At 43.5% G+C, this 23,915-nt stretch overlaps 1 protein-coding gene across 3 annotated transcripts in view; it reads right to left on the bottom strand.

Moving 5' to 3' along the window:
• Nucleotides 1–23,915, bottom strand: part of Ptpmeg2 (Protein tyrosine phosphatase Meg2) — a 64,380-nt gene that overhangs the window by 1,859 nt on the left and 38,606 nt on the right. For all 3 annotated transcript variants that reach the window (XM_075681049.1, XM_075681051.1, XM_075681050.1), the window contains 6 exons: nt 21,956–22,196; nt 18,179–18,364; nt 13,959–14,038; nt 10,084–10,244; nt 6,064–6,299; nt 5,333–5,540 (listed from right to left, as the gene is read on the bottom strand). In XM_075681049.1, coding sequence (XP_075537164.1) covers nt 5,333–5,540; nt 6,064–6,299; nt 10,084–10,244; nt 13,959–14,038; nt 18,179–18,364; nt 21,956–22,196 — 1,112 coding nt within the window. The remainder of the gene's footprint in view (nt 1–5,332; nt 5,541–6,063; nt 6,300–10,083; nt 10,245–13,958; nt 14,039–18,178; nt 18,365–21,955; nt 22,197–23,915) is intronic.

The following is a 23,915-nucleotide window of genomic DNA, read 5'->3' as shown; positions in this document are numbered from 1 at the left end:
GCAGCCGCACATCTGCCACAACAAGAATGACGTCACCACTGACGCAACCAATCAATTGGCACTGCAGCCTATGTTACACATAACTCTCCTGCTCTCCACCTCACTACCACAATGTCAGAACCTGTTTTACTCTGCAACAAAAGCTGCGCTTTAAAGAACTCCAGCATTTTTTTTACCATTTCTGGTAATGGCAATCTTATGTTCCTGAGACACTCCTGTCACGTGCTCAACAGTAGAATTTCTCTGCATATTAGAAAATTTTAAGCAAAAGAAGTGCAGAAATTATAACAAAATTTGGGCGAGCAGTCGAGCAAACTCATTCATGTGGCGTAAACTGTGGCGCACCAGTGAAGCACGCACAAGGCATGCTGGTCCCACAAGCGCCGAGAACTGAAGTGGCAAAGAGCAGACGCTTAGCCGACTTGTGACCGCGCCTGACGAATGTCACAATGTCTTTGGGCGACAATGTCAGCTCCGCCAGCTCTTCTGAGTTGTCGAACAGTGACAGCTCTGATTCTGATGAATTCAATAGCCATGAACCACCATTTGCATTCGACCCACCGCCATGAGAGCAAGTGCCCAGTGCAGCACATCACGCCGCAACATGAAGACCAAGGGTAACGCTAGCCACTGGTTCGAAACATGCTGCTTGCTATTTTAGGTGTCCTACTATGCTTGTGCAAATATCAATTTTTTTTGTTCTATGTCGAAGCAAATAGTAATTAGTGTGGAATAATTACAAAGCAAATAGTTAAAGTTGTTATGGGTGTTGCAGAAAATTTTAATGCAAGAGCCAGATGTTGACAAATCTAAAAAAATTTGGCTCATTACATTGTGAAAATCTCTGTAATCAATTTATCTTCAAAGTGAACATATTCAGATATTCAGATATTTTTTGTGAAAGAATGCGAGTTAAGCATTTCGTGCAACTCCAGCAGCCCCAAAAATTTCTTTACAGGTTCTTGCTCCCTGGTATGCTTCAGCCTACTTAAAATATTGTGGTGGCCGGTTTGGGGCAGGAGAGCGTTTTGTGTTCGCCCATTGTATGATGCTGTGAAATGCGACCTTGACTGTGCGACGCCGGCTGCTTCTGCCGTCTCAAATCCAGCTTCATGCTTTTCATCTATTTGTAAGCTTAACCTGTTCTGTAAGAGAACAGACGAAGGTAGTAGGCACACTCGCCACTTTTGCAGTTCTCAGTCTACCCCACAAGCATTATCTGGAGCTCGATCATTGATGAACCTCCTGTGACTGTTTGTCGTCCATCACCGCACCTGCCTTGGCTGCTAGGTCTAATCAGTACTGTTTCGCTTGTGTCGGCCATGAAAATTATGGTTTAGTGCCGTGTCTGCAAAAATCTATTCACAGCGGCCATACAGCTCTCAGAAAACTGTACTGCTTTTTGAGGGCCTAAAGAATTAAAAACAAACAATTTTGAATTTCTTTATAATTACCATATTTTTGCACATAAACATACATTAAGATTGTTTTTTTTTGTAATTTAATAGTCAAATTGAGGTTCAGCTTACATTCAAATTTCAACTTGAAGTGTGGCTTCATGGTAGTTTTAATTTAGCCTCAAGGTGCAGTTTCATGGCAGCGCAGTCAGTGCTGCTGTGAAACCACCTTTAGGGCAAAGTTCTCTGCGATCAGCGTTGCCAAAGAGGTGCAGAAGGAACCACTGGCAGAACATATAACATTTGCGAAGGGAGACTATTTTTAAGAAAGATTTCTGCATGGTATGCCATTATTTCCGTGAGTTATACAAGCGCATTTTCTTTCTTTTCATGCTGCCATAACTGCGGGTGCGGCTTATATGCAAGAAAAGTATGTATATTTGTTTTGAATACTTAGAAAACTTCAGATAGCGAAATTCGAGCCACATAACATATCGAATAACATAAAATTTGTTCGAATATTGGAATTATGAATTTTCGCACAAGCCTATGTCTTGCCCCTTCTCAAGAAAGCGCTTTGCATAATCACCATAAAATGTCTTGAAGTGCTGCTTTCTGCAACTGTGTGCTGATTTATAGAGCTCAAGTTTTCCGGAAAAGCCACACCAACAGTACAAAGCACCAACCTGTGCATTTATTTACATCAGGAGGTACAGTAACCACTTGTTTGCTTGAAATATAATGCAAGTGGCCATATGATTCTGACATTAAATAATGCCAGAACAAAGCAAGACACCTATTTTATGCATGTAAGCACCATTGCATCACTCTGAGTCATGCTGCTATGAGCAACCCAACACCTTTGAGAACAGCGACCAGGAGACTGTCATACTGCCTACTTATAATTCTTCGTACTGTTTTCACGCAAACAATTCTTGTAAGGTAGATATAGATTAAGACTTTGCATGTATGATTGCTCATTTAGAGAACACATAGTTATCTCGTGGAAACACCAATGCCAGTACTGACACCATTGGCAGCTGAATGAGGCGGTTGCTTACGCTAATGTGTCGAAGGGGCCAATGTTTGTTCATCATTTATAACAGGCAAACAGTGCATCTCGGAAGTTAAATAATGAGTCAGAAACACATGTATAACTACAGAAGGCTTCCATTAATTCGAATTCAGTTAATTAAGATTTTTTTCGGTTAATTTCATTCTGACCAAAGGTCTCGGACAGCGTCCATGCATTTCTATGGGCCTAAACGTCCCATTATTTTGATCCTAAAATTGGCATTTGCTGGATAATTCAAACTTGACCGGTCAGCACGCACCTGACCCCTATGGTGACCCCAATAATAACCTCTTTAGTGGCAGCGGCTGTCTCAGCGGAGCTTAGGGAACAGTGAATGCATTGAACACACGTCATCTCCTGTCAAAAATGCCTATGTATTTTCAGCTCACCCTAGGAAGATTTCCAAGCAATAATGATAGCTCACAGTGTCTGATTACAGTATTTACCCAAGTTTAATGCTCGCCATTTGTTTTCCAAGGAAGGAAAGTCGGTATAAAATTGTCTGTGCGATGAAAACAGATACAAAACTAAAACCGCTTTCGTGGCTTTTCTATGCTTTACAGCATAGCGCGGTTGTAAAGCGGCGAAGCCGACTTTAAAAATCGCGCGTTGAAGCGTTCTTTATGCGAAAGCATCAAATGGCCCATTGAGCAATAAAGCCGGCAATAAGCGAAACAACACCTATATTCCCATTGGCTTCAACGCCACGTCAAATGCGCGACTCGATGGCACAGTGCGGTTGAAAGGGCACACCTGCTGCTGCGCTAGCGCGCCAGGTGTTGCGTGAGGGGAGAAGGCATCGCTGCGACGCCACATCACCCTGGCTCTCGCAAGACTGTATTATCCACGTGTTCCTTGTTTGTGCAAGCTCTAGCCTGCATTCTAACTTCGCCTCGGTAATCACTATAAAGAAATTATTTATATAAAAAAAAACAGTAAATTCGAAAGAAAAAATTCACCAACAATTACGATACTTCCTAATGTGAAATTTGAGCGCAGCTTTACAAGTTTTCATTTTGTGATATATTGGCTGGCACGGACAATCTGTCTTGTGTGGCACATTGTAAATGGAGCAAAGTGTGGCATAACTGCGTCGTTAATCAGGAGATCGCGAGAGGCAGTGCGCGGGTGACGTGTGGGCGCTATTTACAGCAGCCGCCGCAGACAGACCTCCTAGACGACGCACGCTACTCTGACGCCATCTCGTAGCCATTGTCACCGCAGAGCCCATTTTGCATGGCACTACCATTTTTTTCTCACGCTTTCGCCATACCCCCTCCTCCACTTTCTGCCTCATGGTTCCACTGCATCCTCCTCGCACTTTCTTCGCTATTGCCGGCTTTCATCCACCGCTGCACTCTGCGTTTGCTTTTTCATCCTTCGCTGTGCTCGTTCACTCGGTTACGCCGACGCTCGCCACAGGAATGGGGGCCTAGGAGATGCACTCTAAAGAATGTTGGCAGTAATGAGTTTCGAACGTATGACCCCACGCTCAGAAGCTGAGTTTATTACCCACTGGGCTAAACCAGCGCCTTCCAGAGCAGGCCTTTGCACTCTGCTTTACGACATTATGCTACTTAGACCGAAATTTTCCCTGCCAAGCCCAGTGTGATGACAGCAGTAACATCACAATCACTGCGGTTTACTCTGGAGCATCCTCGTTTGATACTATGGCAGTGGGGCAAGGTAGCATGATGTCACGAATTGAACTGCACCGTCTTTGTGCTATCTGGAGTCATTGGCCAAGCTTCTCAATATGCTCGCTTGCCCACGAGGAGTTCATAACTCGAATGACCGCTCAGCAGCGTTCAAGTGGGCATTAATGCTTTTGAATTCACAACTCATAAGAAATGTTTCAGTGTTCTCGGATTGTTTTTTTTTTTTAAACTGGCTGCCATTACAAAAAATCGGAAATGCATTAGATTTCCACCTTGTTTGGAAGCTTTAATGTCATTTCTACATCAGTTTTCTACTTTGGGCACCTTGAAAGTGGCCGTGCATTTGATTCGGGCAAATACTGTCAAATAAATCAACGGTGTGTTTTGCCATTCTTTCTGCATCCTGTTAAACTTGACCTGCTAGATAATTCAAGGAATTTCGTCAGTCCCATCAGGGTCGAATTAATGGAAGTCGATTGTATACCCTTGTACGAAGTCACATTTAATTTAGAGAGGTGCTGGTAAGCGCGACTGGCAGTGTTCGAGAACGATGTTGCTAGTGCACCGTGTCACCGCTTCTCACACTTTGTGTGTGCATTGTATGAAATGAAGAACGACTAATTTGAAATCTGTAGTCAAATCTCAACTATAAAAGCAGTTATCTTCATCCTAATGGCTTATCAGGTCAGGTCCGCTGGTAGCAGATGCATGAACTCAGCGACTGTGCAATGCCTAACCTTGGCTGAACGAGTTTCTCATTGGCTCAAATTGAGTGCGCGGCTGGCGAGGGCTGAAGTTTTGCAGCCAACAATGCAATACCACTTGCCACCTATCACTTGCCCGTCCACACAGAATGCAACTTCTCCAGACAGCAACTTCTCATGACAAACACTATAGCTCACGATTGCCAACTCCTTGACACTGTCATCTGCCATTAATTCCCAGCATGCTTTGTGTATGCCACCATTCACATCATAACACAATGTGGCCAGTAGCTGAGGAGAAGGCCAGGCAGGTGGTTCGAGAAAATTAATAAAATTCATTTGCAAGAAATCACCACACCTATCAAACCTGCTGTTTTGAAGAAATGACAGAAGTGTGCTGAGGAACATATTCAGCAAATTTTATTGGCATCAGCTGACCCTGAAAAATCACTGCAGTTGCTCTCTAAAACATGTAAATGTGACTGAAAAATGACGTACCAGTACGGCCAATTCCAGCGCTGCAATGGACTACGATAGGTGGCCCTAGTGGATGCCCATCCCACTTGGGCTCCATAGAAGCCACTGCCTGTGCCTGCTTCTCACGGACCACTCCTCGAAAGGCAAGCATGGCCAAGGCTGAATCAGGCACACCGTAATCTGGCCAACTTGTAAACTGCAGGTGACTCACAGAGCGGGACTCTTGGATCTGTGTCAGTGTGAGAATGCAACAAAGGAAACAGAAGCTCAACTCGAATTTTACGCAACCACATAAAAATGGCAGAAGCCTACCACTCATAGACCCATGTAAGACTTGGAGAATGACAAGCCTCAAGAAAAAAAGAACATCAGTGAGGGCAACAGTTAAAAAGCAACACCCATGTCTTATTTCTTAAAAGAACACAAAAACCAAGCACCAACAAATCTATCAGTAGAGATAAGAGAAAACTAAACACCAAAGCTTAGTTCATCTATATTGCAATGCGCAGAGACTGCAACATTTGTACTGTTATAACTATAGTTATGCATCTTTGAAGAAAGCAACAATTTGGAAAAAGGTATGACAGCTCATACACCACACACTATAGATCAAATTCTGCCTGTCTAGAAACAAGCAGCGTTTTCATTTCTACAGACTCTACCCCCCCCCTCTCCCCCCCAACCTTTGAAATGCCAGAAATTACATTACATACCTCAACAGTTACGGCCGTACAAATATTTAAGGCACTTGCCTCGCAGTTGAACAGTTCCAGCTGTGTTTCAACATAATCTGGCTTGGAGTCCTTGGCCAAGACGGTGATCTTGAACAGGTCTTCAAGCTCTATGGAGGCACCAGGCTCCCCAGGTGGCCAGTACTGGCCGCACTTGCCCCGCCCTCTTTCAAAGGTTCGTGTCGTCATGACAATTACTGCACAGCGCTGCTCCCAGATCATTCGCCAGAAGTCTGTGTATGTCTTTGGCAAAGGTCCTGGATGAACAGAAAGCAAGCAGGCCTTGCTATTGATTGAATTATTTATTTATTTATTTATTTATTTATGAGTTTTAATATCTTAAAGCAACACAAGGGCTATAGTAGAGAGCTCCGAATTATTTTGGCCATCTGGAGTTCTTTTTAATGCACACCTAAATCTAAGCACAAGAGCACCTCTGCATTTCAACTCCATCGACATTCAGCCACAGTGGCTGAGAATCGAGTCTGCAACCTCGCGCTCAGCAGCAGAATACTTTAGCCACTGAGCAACCTCCAGTGGGTGGCCTCGCTATTGTAACTCATGGGAATGGGGAAGAAATGAAAACATGCAACAATCAATAATAACAACAAATAAGTAAAGTTCTGCAGTTGAATCCTGCTACAATTAATGCTACAAAGTATTCATGACTTACACCTAATGGCTTTCAGTGTATATGCAACCCCCGTGATAGCAAGGTAATTTTCGTTGGCCTTTCCACACTAGCTCAGGGGTGGTGTTCTCAGGTAATAACTTTAAGCGATAGTTTCATTTTCGCGAAATTTCACAAGACTCAGCCCATGAGAGCCAACGAGAGTGTTTGCCCGACCCTCATGCAGATGCGTCTAATGTCCATTCTCACGAAACCTCACTTAAACTATCTCCGAAAGTGATTGCCCAAGAATATCGTCCCAGTTGTCACTAGGCAAAACTAAATTTTCACATGAAATCAGAAGACGAAGAATTCCAAAAAGATACCTGCCATTGGGACTTCCCAACCAGAATGCATACAGCATCTTAGTGCAAGTTATCACAAAGAGAACCAAGTCCCAGTGCCAGCTGTGGCCTGAGGCTTTGCTAGCCATACCGCAGCCATGACAAGCACCTGCTCATAGAAGTTGGTGCCGTTATCGCTTCGAATTTTTCACAGGTCTAACAAGGTCCTAATGTACTCAGCTTTGAAATCAAAACATGCTGCTGCATCATTCTGTGGAATGCAGCTACCATAGAAATCAAACCACATTCACATCCTTTCTTATCTGCTGACTGTCATCCTACTGCTCCTTACTGTCATCCTACTGCTCCTACTCATACTACTACTCCTACTGCATCCTACTCATGCCATAGCCACAGCCTGCAGCCTGTTATTTCAGGTAACCAGATCTGCATGCACTGCAGAGCAGATCGCTGTCAAGATGAGAGTTCATGCACGATGCCCTAAAATGCCATATAACTGCTCACTGAATCTGTGTACATTACAAGATTCTCTTAGTGTAGCATGCGAAAAATTGGAAGGTAATATAACATAAAACGCATATGCGACAACAAATCATGCTGTTGTAAAAGATGATGTGCAGGGCAAGGTGTCCCACCCTAGTCCTTTGCTACCTGTACTATTAGTTTTTTATATGTCTGACATAACCAACTTAACGACACACACATGACAAAGTTGCAAATCAGTAACAGAGTGCTTGCAAGAAACGGTCATAGTGCTGCTGTCAGACAACAAAGGAACAGTCAATGCCAGTCACTTAGAAATTAAAATTGTTCAGTTCTTCAAAACGAGGTCTCATCTTTGGCCTGCTATTCTCCTCTCTCTCTAAAGTTGCATTCGCGACAACAAGGTTCTGCTACAATGTTTTCGTATTTGCATGCCCTATGAATGCTGTTACAAGGTTCAACTGTACAGCCAAATTGAAAAACTCCCCACTTGCAAGTACTGATGAAGTTAATAAGAGCAGAGAATATAACTGCTGTCACCATTGGAGTTCCCATGATGCACGTGACTGAAGCGTAACAAACCAAAGATTCTGCTCAATGAAGTGCTACAGGCAAGTTCCCAATACTTAGCACGTTGAGTGCTTGCCAACTTTTGAATGCAATGTCTACTTTTCTTTATTTTTGTTTTAACTGATAAACAAACCACTGTCTGTCCTTTCTGGATCTCCGAGCTTCCAATTAGACAAAGATTGGCCTATTTTGCAATTTGAGAAGTATGATCTGCCAATTACAGTGAAACTCTGGTATAACGAAGTTGTACTTGCAGTCTTGCAATGAAAAACTTAAATCACAAATTTTCAAATCAAGAGATTAAAGTTTCAGTAGGAAAAGTAATTTCACGCATTACCAGAATATTCCTGGTGGATAATACCGTGTCAGTAAGCACTTATAAATGATTACAAGAAGATTGGGCAGTAATTGCACAATTAAGAGCACCAGCACGTGCAATTACAGATGGCATTGCACTGCATTGGCAATGCATCTGTGCGGCTCATAACATTCAAGATTTGCATATGGAGCGTCACAGAGTACTGCAAATCTTAAGATGCCATGGATGGCTGCGCTTAGTGCCCACAGCCGCCATGGATGGCACTCACCAGTTAAACATAAAAGTGCAAAAAGATGCGAAGATTCCACCTCTCTGAGGAAAACTAGAGCTGTAGTTTCACCCGAAACGTGAAACATTGATAGTGGTAGCAATGCAATGACAACTACACGAAGTGAGGTTCGTAGTTTTAGCAGTTGTTTAAATTGAAGTTAACATTCACTTAGTAATTAAATTAACAAGCATGGTACACAGGAAAACTTGATCTCACTCGATGACCACAGGGAGCGATCGCTTCGTACTGCCTCTGGCTTCAAGACATCTCCAAAACTTGACATTATGCGGCTTGCCACACTAGACACGTGAGAAGAGAGGGCACCTGAAGCCACCAGCCTTCTCGGCTTGCCCAGCCTTTGCACCCACTACAGACAACACCCAACATAGGGGGCATGGGCCGCATATGCACTTATGTCTCTGTATAGACCCCTTTTCATAGCAACTCCATAGGTGCCACCATGCGTGATCACATGGTGACATGTCCATTGCGTGCCTCAGCTGTCTCCGTTGCCCTGTGTTTACAATGAATGTGCAAGACACTGGTGCGGTTTGGAAAACCCCTGCTTCGACAGATATTGTAGATGGCGATTAGGTGGACAACAAGAAGTTTTGGCACGGCTTCAGAGGACATATAATAAACCCTTTCAGAGCTCATTACATCTTGTCCAAATAGTGCACACAGTGTATACGGTCCTTTTACAGGAAGTGGGGCTAGAGCTGTACTTTAAGTTGTCCAAACTTCTTGCTTATGAATTAAATCGTCATCAATGTCTTATGCTCTTCGTTTTTTTATTTTCGAATTACTTTGAAGCAGTGGCTCATTTTGTTTCTGACTCAGTGATGTTCCCCAGTGCGGTCACTATGTGATTTTTATTACAGCGAAGCTGTTAATGGTGACTAGAAGCACCCAAAAACTCTATATGCCAGTTCTCACAGTTTTATGAAAAAACTAAATAACTCGCAGAGACTATCTCTTGAGGAAACATTGGGATTGTTAGGGGAAATAGGCAGGCAACTTTTGCAATGTCGGTGTCAATTAGAGTTTAAATGAAAATTGTTAAGCCCTCGTTTTTTTTCCATTTAGAAGCATTATACGAAACAATAAAAAGTTTTTCTTCTTTCTGTAAAGGACCATAAATAGCAGAGATTTCATATTTTGAGAAAATTGTGGCCACTGTATGAGTAACGGGCACTGTGAAAGTTTGAAGTGTCTAGAGTAATTACATGCTTTGAAAATAATTACTGAGCAGTCATCTTCTCTTAGTTTTTACACATTATACACAGCATGTAGTTGCTAATCCCTGGTCTCGTTTCTGAGACTGGGAACACGAATTTTGTAGCTTGTTGAAGTAGAAAGTAGGAATGTCACCCTTGATTGGCTAACAGCTTAACAAGCAACAATACAGCACTAAGCTCCCTACCTTGTGTTGATATGAAAGCATTTTTTTGATGGTAACCATCTACAAAGTTGGCGTTGATGTATGTGCTGCAGTCATCTTCATTCCTCATGGACAGAACCACTCTGCTGTGGTCGAAACAGAGCACATCCGTGTACCTGTTTTTGCACTGGTTTGGTTTCACTCTGTGGACAGAAAGAATGGGGAAAGAAAGGCACTTTATTTACTTGACACTTTACATGCTGAGGGAAACACAAACAAAACACAGGTGTGCACAAACAAAAGAACATGCCATAGTTTCACAAGTACAGTAGAACCCCTCTGATAAGTTTTTAAAGGGACCGAGAAAAAAAAAAAAAAAAAAGCAACGTACCAGCTGGGAAAATGTGACCATGAGAAACGGCGCAAACCGCCACAGCACTTCAGAAACAGTCCGAGTGGCTGCCAGTGAAGTTATTAGATGTCCTGGTGCTCAACTTCAACTTCAGCGGGGTTCCACTGCAGTATGACTCTAAACAGCAGTTCATGCTCACACCACTGAGGAGCAGATCACGCTTCCAGTTAAAGAAACTCTGAAACACCTTTCATTAGAGGCGTGTAATGTGTACAGCATTGAAGAAAATCTGCCTCATGAATCTTTCCTATTTATATATATATATATATATACGAGGGTTGATCCAGAAATAAGGTTCCCATCAATTTTATAAATAGATAACATTGTTTATTCTCATAGAAATTTACTTCATTGGAAAGATGAAACTTTGCTCTATTTTTCTACATAATTGCCATCTTTTTCTGAATGAAGGTTGCGAAGGTTGTGGGATTGCTCCCCCCCTGCGGCAAGTTGTTTTTTTGTATCCACTTTCATTTCCATTAATTTATCATTTCTTTAGTTCATTTATTAAGCACAAGTAATTTACCCTATGTTGTTCTTGGTGTCAGTGTTTGTTGGCTTCTTACTAATAAAAATCGGGCCCCTCGGTTAGCCCCCTTTCTTCTTGTTCATCTTTTTCTAAGCATTTTTGTAGACGGTGCTCCAATTTCTGCATCCCAATGTCGTAGAACTCCACCGCCAAGCTGTTGAGAAAGCGTTTCACCTCTTGTTTGACTTCATTGTCGCTCTGGAAGCATTGGCCACTCAAATGTTTCTTTAACTTGGGGAGCAAGTGATAATCACTAGTCGTGATGTCTGGACTGTACGGTGGGTGGGGCATGACACTCCACCCAAAGTTTGACAAAAGTTTCTCGGTTTGACGGGAGACATGAGGTTGGGCGTTCTCGTGAAGCAGCGTTACACCGGCTGGCAGTCATCCTCACCAGCAGTTCTGGATAGCTCGCCTGAGTTTTCTTACTGTTGCACATTAACTGTTTGCGTTGACTGTTGTCCCACGTTCCATGAAATCGATCAGCAGTATCCCCTTGCGATCCCAAAAAACGCTGGCCATGACTTTGCCAGCAGAAGGAGTTTGTTTGAGCTTCTTTGCAACTGGTGACTCTGGGTGATGCCACTGTTTAGATTTTTGTTTCATTTCTGGAGTGAAATGAAACACGCACGTTTCGTCTCCCGTAACAGTGGAGTCCAACAATCCTTACTTAACTTCTTGACACTTTTGAAGAAACTGGCGAGCACAGTCAAGGCGTTTCTCCTTGTGGTTTGATGTCAATAGCCGCGGTACCCATCGAGCACAACACTCGTGATACCCCAATTTTTCAGTCAAAGCTCTTTCTACTGTACCTTAAGAACTCCCAGGAATCTGCGCAACAAGTTCACGGAAAGTGATCCTCCTGTTTTGAAGCACTTCGCATTGAACCATCTCAATAACTGCCTCCGAAACTGACAGTCTTCTACTCCGTTCTTCATCGTGGACTTCCTTCTGACCGGCACTAAGCTCCCTGCACCACTTTCGAACGTGTTGAACGGACATACACTTGTCGCCATACACATCTGTCAACTTACGATGAATATCCACGGGTGGAGTCCCTTTGGCGTGCAAAAAGCGAATTACGGGACGAATCTCGCACTTGGTGAAATCAACAATGGAAACCTCCATATCGGACGGCTGCTGAGCCGAAAATGTGCGGCGCAGCAAAGCGTGGCTGGGGGGGATCGAGAGTGGGGGAAGAGCCATGCGCAGCAGTGTTGCCGGATTTCACCTCGCACCTGCCTGTGTGGCTGGAGCTCTTTGAAAACCTTATTTCTGGATCAACCCCCGTATATATAAATATCAGAATGTGCCTTGTGTGGTGAGGGTGACATGTCTGTGGCATTCACCGCTATAACAGGTGGTGCACTATCACCTTATCAGCTATGACGTTTCTAAGTTTCTGATCTTGTCAGACTTACTGTTTTGAATTTGATAAATACCATGGCCTATAGCTGTGCTATTGCCATCGAGAATTGAGTAAAGAATGAACACAAAATGAAGAAGCGATTTCAGGAACTTCAGAGAAAGAGCAAGTGGTCTCCTGAGCGAAATTGTAGGCTTCCTGTTGCTTGTACAGGGATAATATTTGGTTCAGATGCTCATGCCAACATTGTCGGGCAACTAAAGAGATTTATTTACCATGTTCAAGAAGCGTTGCAGGGTCCCTTTAACCCTTTGAGGGTTGATTTTTTTCGCCATATGCGACCGCCCAGGGTCGATTTTTTTCATTGCAGATTCCAACTCTTCTTAGGGACTTATTTCGAAAAAAATTCACCGTAATTTTTCTTGAGTGACCATTAAGTGAGAAAAAATATTTTGTGTTGGTATATATGTACTCTTCATCCATGAATACCAATAAAAAAGGAAATAAACTTATAAGAATTGAAAATTTGATGCATTGTTTAGTTCAAGGCTTTGAAAATGCGCACACGAGAATATTTCGCAAGATTCAAATGTTCCTGCTCTTACACTAATATGTACATCCATAGCGTAATCGAACTGCATAGGTGCGCACACTCAAGAAAATTGTGTGGTTGTGTGCCCGTCAAAAAAGCAAAATGTGTGAAAAATTTCCACTAATCTTCATCTTATCACCAACCAGAGGCAATCAGTTTTCGCGAGTCTCCGAAAAAAAAAGAAGAAAAGCAACGGAAACGCATGCATGGTGGCATCCTTCCTATGTGCACCCCCTTGAGCACTAAACGAGCGAGAAACAAGCGGTTGCCCTTTGAGCGATTAGTAACGAGATAGCCGTCAGTTTTGCAAGCGCAAGAAGCCGAAACCGCCCACGGAACAAAACCCAAACCGCCACCCACCCGTGTGCATGCCAATAAGCGAGCGGTAGTATATAGACGCGTAGGAGCAAACTAGCGCTAAAACAAACCATGCAACGAAAACCAAGAGAGGGAGGCGCGCAAAAAAAAATTCCCTGTATTCCCACATATAGGCAGCACATGACAGAAAAGAAAGAGTCAGGAAATTGGCGCGCTTTTTAAACATACAGACGGCACCATAAGTATATGGCATCGACCATTTTGGGCTCCGTTCGTGGCGCCGTATATTTACACCATTGACCTTCAAAGGGTTAATCATGTAGCACCACAGGTGGAAATGAATCACAGTATTACACGGGAGTTCTCAGATGGGATAGTTGGTTTACGTTCGACATGGCGAACAGTGCAGATGACAAGAAGTGATGTAGAAACAGCGCGCCTGTCCTGCTAGTATCTCCTTTGTCTTGTCATCTGTCCTGTTTGCCATGTTGAACAGTGCCACACCAAGTGCGAAAACCGAGATGAATAGGGGTCTTATCGAACAGAACAACTTAGAAAATCAATAGTAAGCAACATCAGGGTGCAGCAATGAGGAGTAGGAGAATTTTTAAATTGAAGTGAGGCTTGTTTCTTTGTCTACTGCATCGGCTGCCAGCAGGCTGCCCCACCTGCCAAACAAAGAAAGAGAAATGCTGCTTACCTTGCAGTGACAAACGTGCCCTCCGGACTTTTTGCTTTTAGTTCAGAATACTCCTGGTACAAGCCACGACGACCTTTGACCTACAAGTTAAGCATGAAATTGCAAGGCCAGTTTCAGCGATTGCTGAAAGACAATGACAGAAATCCCACTTTTTATCTGTTCCTTGCAGTTAAATCTACCAGCATGTTTACTGGAACAACAGGTGACATGGCAATGAAACATGCTTATCAGTGTGCACCAAAACCAACACCTTAATGAAAAAAAAAGAGGCACCATAAACATAAAACTAACCTATCCTATGCACAGAAGCCACAACTAGTAGTTAGCCTTCGCATTAAAAAAGATGGTCAATAAGAAGTTTCAAAGGTGCCTGTTTGGGTCCAGTGTTCACTGTGAAATTGGAGTACACAGGAACGCTGACATTTATAGTAATGATATGTGGGTGCGCTTTGCGTGTCATGCTTGAAGTACCACTGCAGTTAGAAAGCCAACCTACAAGCAAACTTACAACTTTACGTTGTGCTCAAATAAATTTACAACTGTGCTTAACATCATCATTAATACATTATTCGATCACAATATCAGATGATTGGCAATGTTTGGCTTTATATGCCGACTAATTTATGTCCACTTAATGTAACAATGAACAATTGTGAGTACTTCAAGCAAAACCTTTGCCATTCTATACCCTACAAGCTCTAAGAACCTAAAACCAATCTGAAGCATAGTTATGATCTATCATTCCATCTTTGTAATTTATATGAGATGAGAGAAAGCAAATACGTACATCATTCATTGCTTATAAACAATAAGAGTTGTAAGGAGTCTGCTCAAATTTGGTGTAAAGTGAGAGCCTACGCTTCAATTGGTGCTCCTACTATGTTTGTAGGCATACTTTTGAAGCAAGATTGAAGAGGCCCGCTACACTGAAAAAATTTGGTGCCCAGCAAAAACACCAAGCGTTGCTTATGCCGTCTCGCTGGGAGGTGGAGATGCGATTAGTTTTGGGGGTGCGCGATGGTGCGCGAACACCGACACTCGAACTGTAGGATTAGCACAGTGTCATCGACAACGGTGCACAGAAAAACTCTCATTTTGCAAACTTCACGGTTGCACACTTCGGGAAAAAATTGCCCAGTGATCATGAAAAGCCCCTAAGGCAAGACCATTCAGTTTTCATGATCGCACTGCATACCTATAATGAGCAGCCAATCGTTCTTGGAGCACAACAGACACAAGCCACGGCACAAACCACGGCACAAGCCACGGCATTTACACACACACACACACACGCATGAACGCACGCACGCGGATGGATAAGGGATGTGCGAACACCGCAGGAAAAACCACAGCAAGCAATCGGCGAACTCCCCACATACATGCATGTCCTGCGCAACAACCATAGCTGCTAATGCCGGAGGCTCAGTGTTGCACCGTTATTTTTCCTCTTGCCAGCAACAACGCCAGGCTGCAGCGACATATGGCACTGCAGTAGACCGGCGTGCTCCACTACTCCCGGCTGTCATTGCAGAAAGAGGCACGTTTTTTCCTCTGGATGACACACTGCCCTATTGTAGTATACCATAGGCGCGCTTCGAAAAATTGCAGATCTAGCGATTCCACTGTGTTTGCAGCTGGCCTTATATATGGATCGAGCTGCAGCGAGCCTGAGGATGTGGTCTTTTCATAGGACTTTCACTCTGAGAATGACGACGACGCAAGCCAGCCTGGAACATCGGCGGCCGCAGCCCGGCGTGCTAAACTGTGGTACTTGTACTTAAATTGTTGTAGTGAAACACATGTTCAATAAAAAATTTTGATATTTTTGGATATGGTCCCTATTCAACGGCAATAAATTTTGTATATCTCATAATTATTGTTACATTTTTTTTTCTCAGTAGATACAAGCGTGCCATTACAGAGTATGGTCAATATTATCCCACAATCTTGATTCTGGCAATTTATATATATTCTTTTATGACATAAACTTTGTTATGACATAAACATTTATGTGTGAAAAGTGCATTCATACAGCTTTTTGTTTATGTATTACATAAAATACTCAGTGCAGTAATTCCTTCAAAAAAAAAAAAAGAAATCTGGTGCAACCTACAAAAGACACCTATTTTCCCCATGGTATGGAAGGAGATAAGCTCCTCCCCCCAACCCCCCACCCCCACACACACACACTCCGGCCTGCCCCTTGTATGCGCTTGATCGCATTACCGCGAGCTAGCTCCCCTCCCCTTCTTTCCCTTTGCTCGCGCAGGGACACTGCGCTCATGCTTGGGGCCACCATCTCTCTTTCTCACCCTCGCACACTTTCACTTGCACTTAAAGCACAAAGTGCATGAGGCGCGCTAGGATCTTATCGCACTTAGACTTTAAGGAACGTGATGCAGCTTCACTTTGAGGGTCATTTCAGAGTTCTGCTTGCAAGCAGCTGCTTGTAATTCAATCATTTGACCATCTGCGTCTGCGGAAGTTTCCATTTATTGTCTCAGCACTCCTTTGATGTGGAAGTGAAATTTCGTTATATTGAAATTGCATGAAAGTACCCTTTGTTATATTTAGCTTCTAATTACATGGTGTTCTACGGACAAGAGGTTATGAAAAGTTAAATACTTCGTTATATCGAGAATTTCATTATATTAAAGTTCGCTATATCGATGTTTAACTGTATTTTGACTTGTAGCAGGTGATGTGACTGACAAATATCAGTGCAGCAGAGCATAAACATAAGCAGACAATAACACAGCACATGCACCCGACACTTGAATGAATGAATGTGGTGTTTTATGGCGCAAGGGCCAAGTGTGGTGTTAAGAACGGCCAGCTGCAGTGCAAGTTTGCCAGCCATTTACGCCAGCGGTGGCAACCTCATCTGGGAACGCCGCCGCCAACCTCTAGCCACGGCGTGACTAAGTCGACTTTGTGTCGGGAACAATACGCACGTCCTCCACTCTCCGTCGCTTCAGCTAGGATGTGTTTGACGAAGCAGGCTTTGTGCTGAAACCGCCACCGTTACGCTCTAGCCTCGTCGCCGTTGTGACTGAATGAGTTCGACGAAGCAGGCTTTGTACGCAACACGACAACGCCACCCTGTTCTGCTGTGAGTGGGGGAGTTGCCGCGGGAACGTCGACGAAGGCCCCTTACCACGCACCGACCAAGACGCAGGACAATGGCTACCCGGGTGCGCTACCCGGGTCGGCTCCGAGTTCTACGAAATTCGTGTGATGTCGGTTTCAGACCGAGAACCTGTGTGTGTGTGTGTGTGCGTGTGCGTGTGTAAGCCTCCCCGGGGAGAGGCGGCGTGTTTACAATGACTGGACAAACGTTTCCGTCCCCTTGGAATCAAGGGGAGACCAAGTGCTTATAAGCCATGTGGATGCGAGACACTTTCTTAAGCAGTCATGTTAGACTGAGACACTCTCTCAGGCAGTCGTGTTAGACTGATGTACTTTCTCTCGCAGTCATGCTAGACTGATGAACTGCATGTAAATACTGTAAATAAACCCTTATTCCTCGTTCTCGATGAGAAGCAGTCCTTCCCTTTATCAACGTCCTCAGCGTGGATAAGTTGGACGACGGCATGGGCCAGCTACCTTCGAATTCATGCCAGACTCCAATCTTGACAACGGGTTACGAGCGATGGAATTGAGTACCCAATCCTGACAGTGGCCAAAGAGCACCAGGCCAGTGCTAATGCATTCGCAAGGGAGCTATGAATAACGAAGGTCAGATGTAACGGTGGCTGTAAAGGGGCCTAAAAACAGTTGCTCTAAAGTGCATAAAACCTACACAAGATAAAATTATGTCAACGGTTAATGGGCTGTACAAGGGCTGTACAATGGATACGAACTAAACATTGTGAGATAATGATGACATAGTGAAATATCTCACAGATAAACTTTTTGCATTAAGCACTATTGCCTTAACAGAGCCCTTGGGATGCAAGGACCTGGAGGCATATACTACACAAGACTACCATCACAGTGGCATTGTTTAGAAAGAGAATGTGCTATGAATTTATGAGGCTAAAAACTTGCAAGTTGACATCGTTCAAGAAACTTAGAACTGCTTTGGTGTGAAAGAACGGTTCTGCACCAAGAAACATTGCTAGATGGAGAGGGGTATGCTGGCGATATACAAGAGGAAAATGTCTCTTTCTCTCATGCACCCGACACTTTGCTCACTGGCTGTAGGCATTCTTGCTCACTTGAAGTTGGCTGATAAATTCCTCCAATGTGATGGCACCATCTTTGTGGTCGCCGTTGGCAGTGCCTTCATCCCACTGAGATGATGAAGACACTGATGATGACGAAGGGCATTTCTCATCTTCCTCTTCTTCTGTCACGAGTTCAGGTGAAGCTGCTGCGACCCTCGTCTGCTCACCAGGCTCTTCCTGTGGGTGAACACACATATAGAAAGGTCACTAGATTCTATGACAACGCAACCGAACCTCACTGCTACTAATAACGTAGGTGCATCCGACATGAAAATAGCTTCTTTATATCCTCTGTTTGTTATAAGCATGCATGCTGATATTGGCTAATAAAAATATATTACAGGCAGGTCTATGTGAGAGAAAGACACACACCAGCAAAGAGTCTCCTGTCAATTTTGACAGCCCGTCTGTGGTGATCTGTGGCACGTCATCATGATCTTCATCATGATCAGCAGCCTATTTTTATATCCACTGCAGGTCGAAGGCCTCTTCCTGCGATCTCCAGCTTCCCCTACCTTATGTTAGCTGATCCCAACTTGTGCCTTCAAATTTTCAAATTTCATCACCCCACCCAATTTTCTGCCATTCTCGACTGCACTTCCCTTCCCTTGGCACCCATTCCGCACTGCTAATGGTCCACCAGTTATCTGCTCTACGCATTACATGGTCTGCCCAACTCGAATTTTTCTTCAAATACAACTAAAATATCAGCTATTCCCATTTATTTGCTTTCCGATCCCATACCGCTCTCTTCCTGTCTCTTTATATTACACCTCGCGTTTCTTGTTCCACTACCCTTTGCACGGTCCTTAAATTGTTCTCGAGCTTCTTTGTTAACTTCCAAGTGTCACACAGACAACAGCAAATTATGGATGTATTTTGCACTGCCATCAAAATGTAGCTGTGATCTGTGTGATCCTGCAGGGTCAGCACGCTGGCTTGCCAAATGTAGGCCAGCCTAGCCAAGATATTGGCCAAAACACATCTGTGTGTTCAGAATGTGCTGTTTCAAGTTGCTCTTGCTGAGTACCTGACATTTTTGCTACCAAAATACAAATTATGAACTGCCAGTCAACAAATTATTGATTTGCTGTAATTGGTACTTTCTCGCATCAAGCACTTTCACTTTCAATGTAATGAAGAATACTTAACTACTTAAACAAAGCATGGCCAACAAATCTTGAGATTAACTTTTTTTATATTTGCTAATTTGTTACGTCCATGTTTGTTATACAGTTAAACCTCGATATAACGAAGTAGGTGAAATCGGCAATTTGCTTAGTTATATCGAAATTTCGTCGAATTGAAATTCAACTTTTTATGCAAATAAGTACAGTCGTCGATCGATTTTTCTTACACATAAAGGGGCCGCAGAATTTTTCGAATTATGGGGCAATCGAAAAAAGCAAATTTGAATGAGAAAACAATTCATTTTGATGAATTTGGGAGTCGGCAATGAAGGATAAGGCTTCATGCCACGGCGACGTTATCTTCAGATCTGCGGTACGAACTAAGCGAAGCCAGCTACGCTTTCTCGTGCACTATGCCCCCGCAGCTGATAGCGTTGCCCGCATAGAGACGACACTATCATAAGAAGCACTGGCAGCAGGGAGTGAATGCTTTGTTTGCCTCTTGCTCCAATGGGTCCAGTCGCCGAAACTTGAGGCTACGCAAGCTCTAATACTAGATGCGTGGTAAGATAGCTTACATGATGCTGGCCCGTCTTGCTGCGCCCACTCTTTGCACATGCACTCACCCGCGCTTACAGCCATGTGCAGCCACAGCTGAGACACGTGCCAAAAACCGAAACACGCTCCAACCAGTCCCCTCTCGCGCGCTTGATCACGTTACCTCACGAGGGAGGGCAACACTCGGGAAGCCACCATCTTTCTTGTCTCACCTTTGCACACCTTCACTTGCACCTAAAGCACAAAGTGTGCGCGCGGGGTGCAATATGATCTTATCGCACTTGGACTTCATACGGATATAACATGATGTGGCTCCACTTTGGAGGTCGCTCTTTCGTACCGCGTGTGATTTGAGAGGTGCATTTGCAAGCAGTCGCTTGTCATTCAACCATTTGACCATCTGTGTCCGCATAATTTTCCATTTATTGTCTCAGAATTCCTTTGTGACAGAAGCGAAATTTCGTTACATTTAAATTGCATACAAACACACTTCCTTAACCCCTTCATGGTCAATTACGTGGATATACAGCGCCGTGAACAAGCCAAAATGGTCGATGCCGTATATATACGGCACCGTCTGTACGCTTAAAAGGCGCGCCTATTTCCTAACTTTTTCTCTTCTGGCATGTTCTGCCACTACTTGGGAATACAGGGAATCTTTTTCATGCGTCCCCCTATCTCTGTTTTCGTTACATGGTTTGTTTTAGAGCTAGTTTGCTCCAGCGCGTCTATATACTACCTCTCGCACGTTGGCACGGGTGCAGGCAGTGGTTTGGGTTTTGTTCCGTGGGTGGTTTTGGCTTCTTGTGCTCGTAAAACTGATGGCTATCCCATTACTAATTGCTCAAAGGGTGACCATCTGTTTCTCGCTCATTTAGTGCTCACAAGGATGCGCAAAGGAAGGATGCCACTGTCCATGCGTTTCCTTTTCTTTTCTTTTTTGGAGATGCGCGATAACTAATTGCATCTGGTTGGCGATAAGATGAAGATTAGTGAAAGTTTCTCACACATTTTGCTTTCTTGACTTGCACACAACCACACAGCTTTCTTGAGTGCGCTCACCTACGCAGTTCGATTACGCTCTGGGTGTAAATATTAGTGTAAGAGCAGGAGCATTTGAGACTTGCGAAATATTCTCGTGTGCACATTTTTTAAGCCTTGAAATATGTGTATAAGAATGCAACAAATTGTTAATTCTTATAAGTTTATTTCCTTCTTTTATTGTTGTTATTCATGAAGAAACAGTACATATATACCAATGCAAAATATTTTTTTCTCACTTTACGGTCACCCTAGAAAAGCTACGGTAATCTTTTTTTAAAGGGGTCCCTCAGTAGAATTGGAATCTGCAATAAAAAAATTGACCCTGGGCAGTAGCATATGGCAAAAAAAAATCGACCCTGAAAGGGTTAAATTGATGTTCTATGTATATGGTGTTCCATAGACAAGAGGTTATGAAAAGTTAAATACTTTGTTATATCGAGAATTTTGTTATACTGAAGTTCGTTATATCAAGGTTTAACTCTATTGAGGTTCAACTGTACTACGGTAAACTTGCGCACAAAGGTGTATTTGCAGGAGGCGAGTACAATGGTGTGTTGCACAAAACACAAGAAAAACATGAAACTGAAAGGATGCTCATCATCATGTTGCGTACAACAACGAAAACAATATGTAATCAGCAACAGCGCACAACAATATGAGCCATTTAGAGCCCTATAGAAAATTCTGTGGGCACTGAAGAAACTGTGCCCTGACAAGGCATTATTCAATATTTACTGCGGCTTGTGCCATTGAAGTCCACAGGATGCTTGAAGTAGGTGCATTAGATGTGTCAGTCATGGTTTTGTACTAGCTGTCACTAGAGTGTCACTAGTTGTATAAATTCCAGGTGCCTCTTTCATTAAAAATAAAGCACGTCTCAATTTTAAAAAATAAAAAGAAAGCTGTTGCAAGTGTAAAGTACCATCTGTTTTTCTTTCTTTTTGCCTTCACTGTGTAATGATGCCCAATTAAGTTACGGATGGCATTCCACACTTCTTGTAAGAAAGCTTGTTCTTGTAGTACACACTTCACCCACCTTTGCTGTGGTAGTTTTGACAGGCTCCTTGATGACTTCAACTTCCTTCTCACGTTCCTCGCAGTTATGTTTCTCTTGGACGGAGTTTTGAGTTTTGATGGCTGCAGGCTGCGCCGCAGAAGAGGCCTCCTCTTCCTCCTCTTCTGTCACCTCCCCTGCTACAACATCATTTTCGACGGACTCTGCAGGATTGGTCGGAAGCACAGCCGGTGGTACTGGCACCTCGCTTGACAAGTTGTACCTGCATAAGAATGGATTATTACTATTTAGCTGACTGCTTTTGCTCTGCGACTCCTCCAATACACGCTAGTCATAGATTATGAGTAGAGGGCAGATATTTGGGCACTAAAAGTGTGGGATTTAGGTGCCAGGCACCTAAAGCCTTATTTTGGGCACCATAGAGGCCAAAACAGGCGCATTAATTTTTTACAAACCGTGACATGTTTTCTGTAATAAATGCTCATTGCTAATATTCATGGCTAGAAACCTGAAGTAGCGTTCACTTGTGAGCTAGCAACCTTTCTGTACAAGCCATTGATTCCAGAGCTTTACTGGTGCTCAAGAGGTTGCTTTTTGTCAACCGGCATACTGTAACCAACATGTTTAATACATCTCTTCCGACACAATAAGCAGGAAGTGTACATTTATTAGCCAAGCTTTCGTGTTTACAATCGCACCTGGTGAAGCAAGCATGAAAAACGCAAAAGACGCCAGGAAAGCTACTAAGCGGTTAATTGGAAAAGCTAAAATTTGTGTATAATGAATAGAAGTCGACAAACATTCCAGGAAGAAAAGAAGCATTGAATGCTGTGTGCTTAGAAATCTTATTAAAACCTATCATTGTAAAACATGATCTCTAGGTCTTGAAGTTCAAGATTCTGCCTCTTTTCCCTCACAGTGAGGTTGTACCACCTTTTTTTCATGGGCACCACCATATTGCGCAGGTGGTTGTGCATCAAGGGCAGCCAGCAAGCTGGTTTGGGTGAGCACTCTGTGTTGTATGCCAGGTATACACTTGGCAGTAATTTCTGGTGGTTATTTCACGGTCACGCAGCCTATTTAGTATAATGTGATGTCTTCTACGTGGGAAACGGTGCTTGGAGACGTACTGAAATCGCGTGAGTCGGCCGAGCTGGGGTGTCTAATGGCATTTAGGCGGGTGGAGCACCCAGCACGATGTGTGCGCACATGTTTGAGCCTACAATCAGCCTCAGATTTCAGTTGTGCATTTCTGTAAAATTGTCTCACGAATGTGACCTTCATGCATCAATCTCACTGTAATGCTAAGCTGTGGTTTAGCCGCAATGAGCAGTTATGAAACATATGACAATCCTAACAGCGTAAGTATCATTCTGCTGGGGAATAAGTGGTGCTATTTATTTTCACAAGTGTTTAAGTTGTTATTTGCAGATACATTGACTACCTCATTTACTGGATGAAGTTTCCGCCCACGAACAAAATAGTTTTGTTTAGTAATAGCAGCATAACGTGCAGTCACACCTGTAAAGTGACCAGCTGTGAACAGCGCAAGTGTCCGAAGCAGTGGTACGTGCTGGATTATAGATTTGTTTGTTTTATATAGGGCATAGTCCGAACATACGGCATGGACATGTTAGGTCTTAGTGCGGTATTAAGCCTCTTTCCTTCCCCATTTTATTTTCCTGTCCTGTTTGTCCCGTACTCTACGATGCACTCAGCCATTTCACGGAAATTGTATCCTCACAAACAGCCTTAGGATTCTCTTTATGCGGTCCCCTTTGGATATCAACGCTTTACAATACAAAGAGGAAATGCCGAAGCACAAAGCTATCATGCTGGTTTACCAACTACAGTGATCACTGTGCTGAGCCCTGCCATCGGCCTTATAGCTACATGCTGCAGTGAGAGAGGTGCAATAAGATAGAAAAGTGCTGCTTTTGTGTGGCCACTGTGCAGCAGTTCGAAAGACCAGTGTTGCTCA

The sequence above is a fragment of the Dermacentor variabilis genome, chromosome 2 (genome assembly GCF_050947875.1).
Source record: "Dermacentor variabilis isolate Ectoservices chromosome 2, ASM5094787v1, whole genome shotgun sequence".
NCBI classification, from domain to species: Eukaryota; Metazoa; Arthropoda; class Arachnida; order Ixodida; family Ixodidae; genus Dermacentor; species Dermacentor variabilis.
Note: the sequence above shows the minus strand (reverse complement) of the source record. Positions and strands in the feature narration are given on the sequence as shown.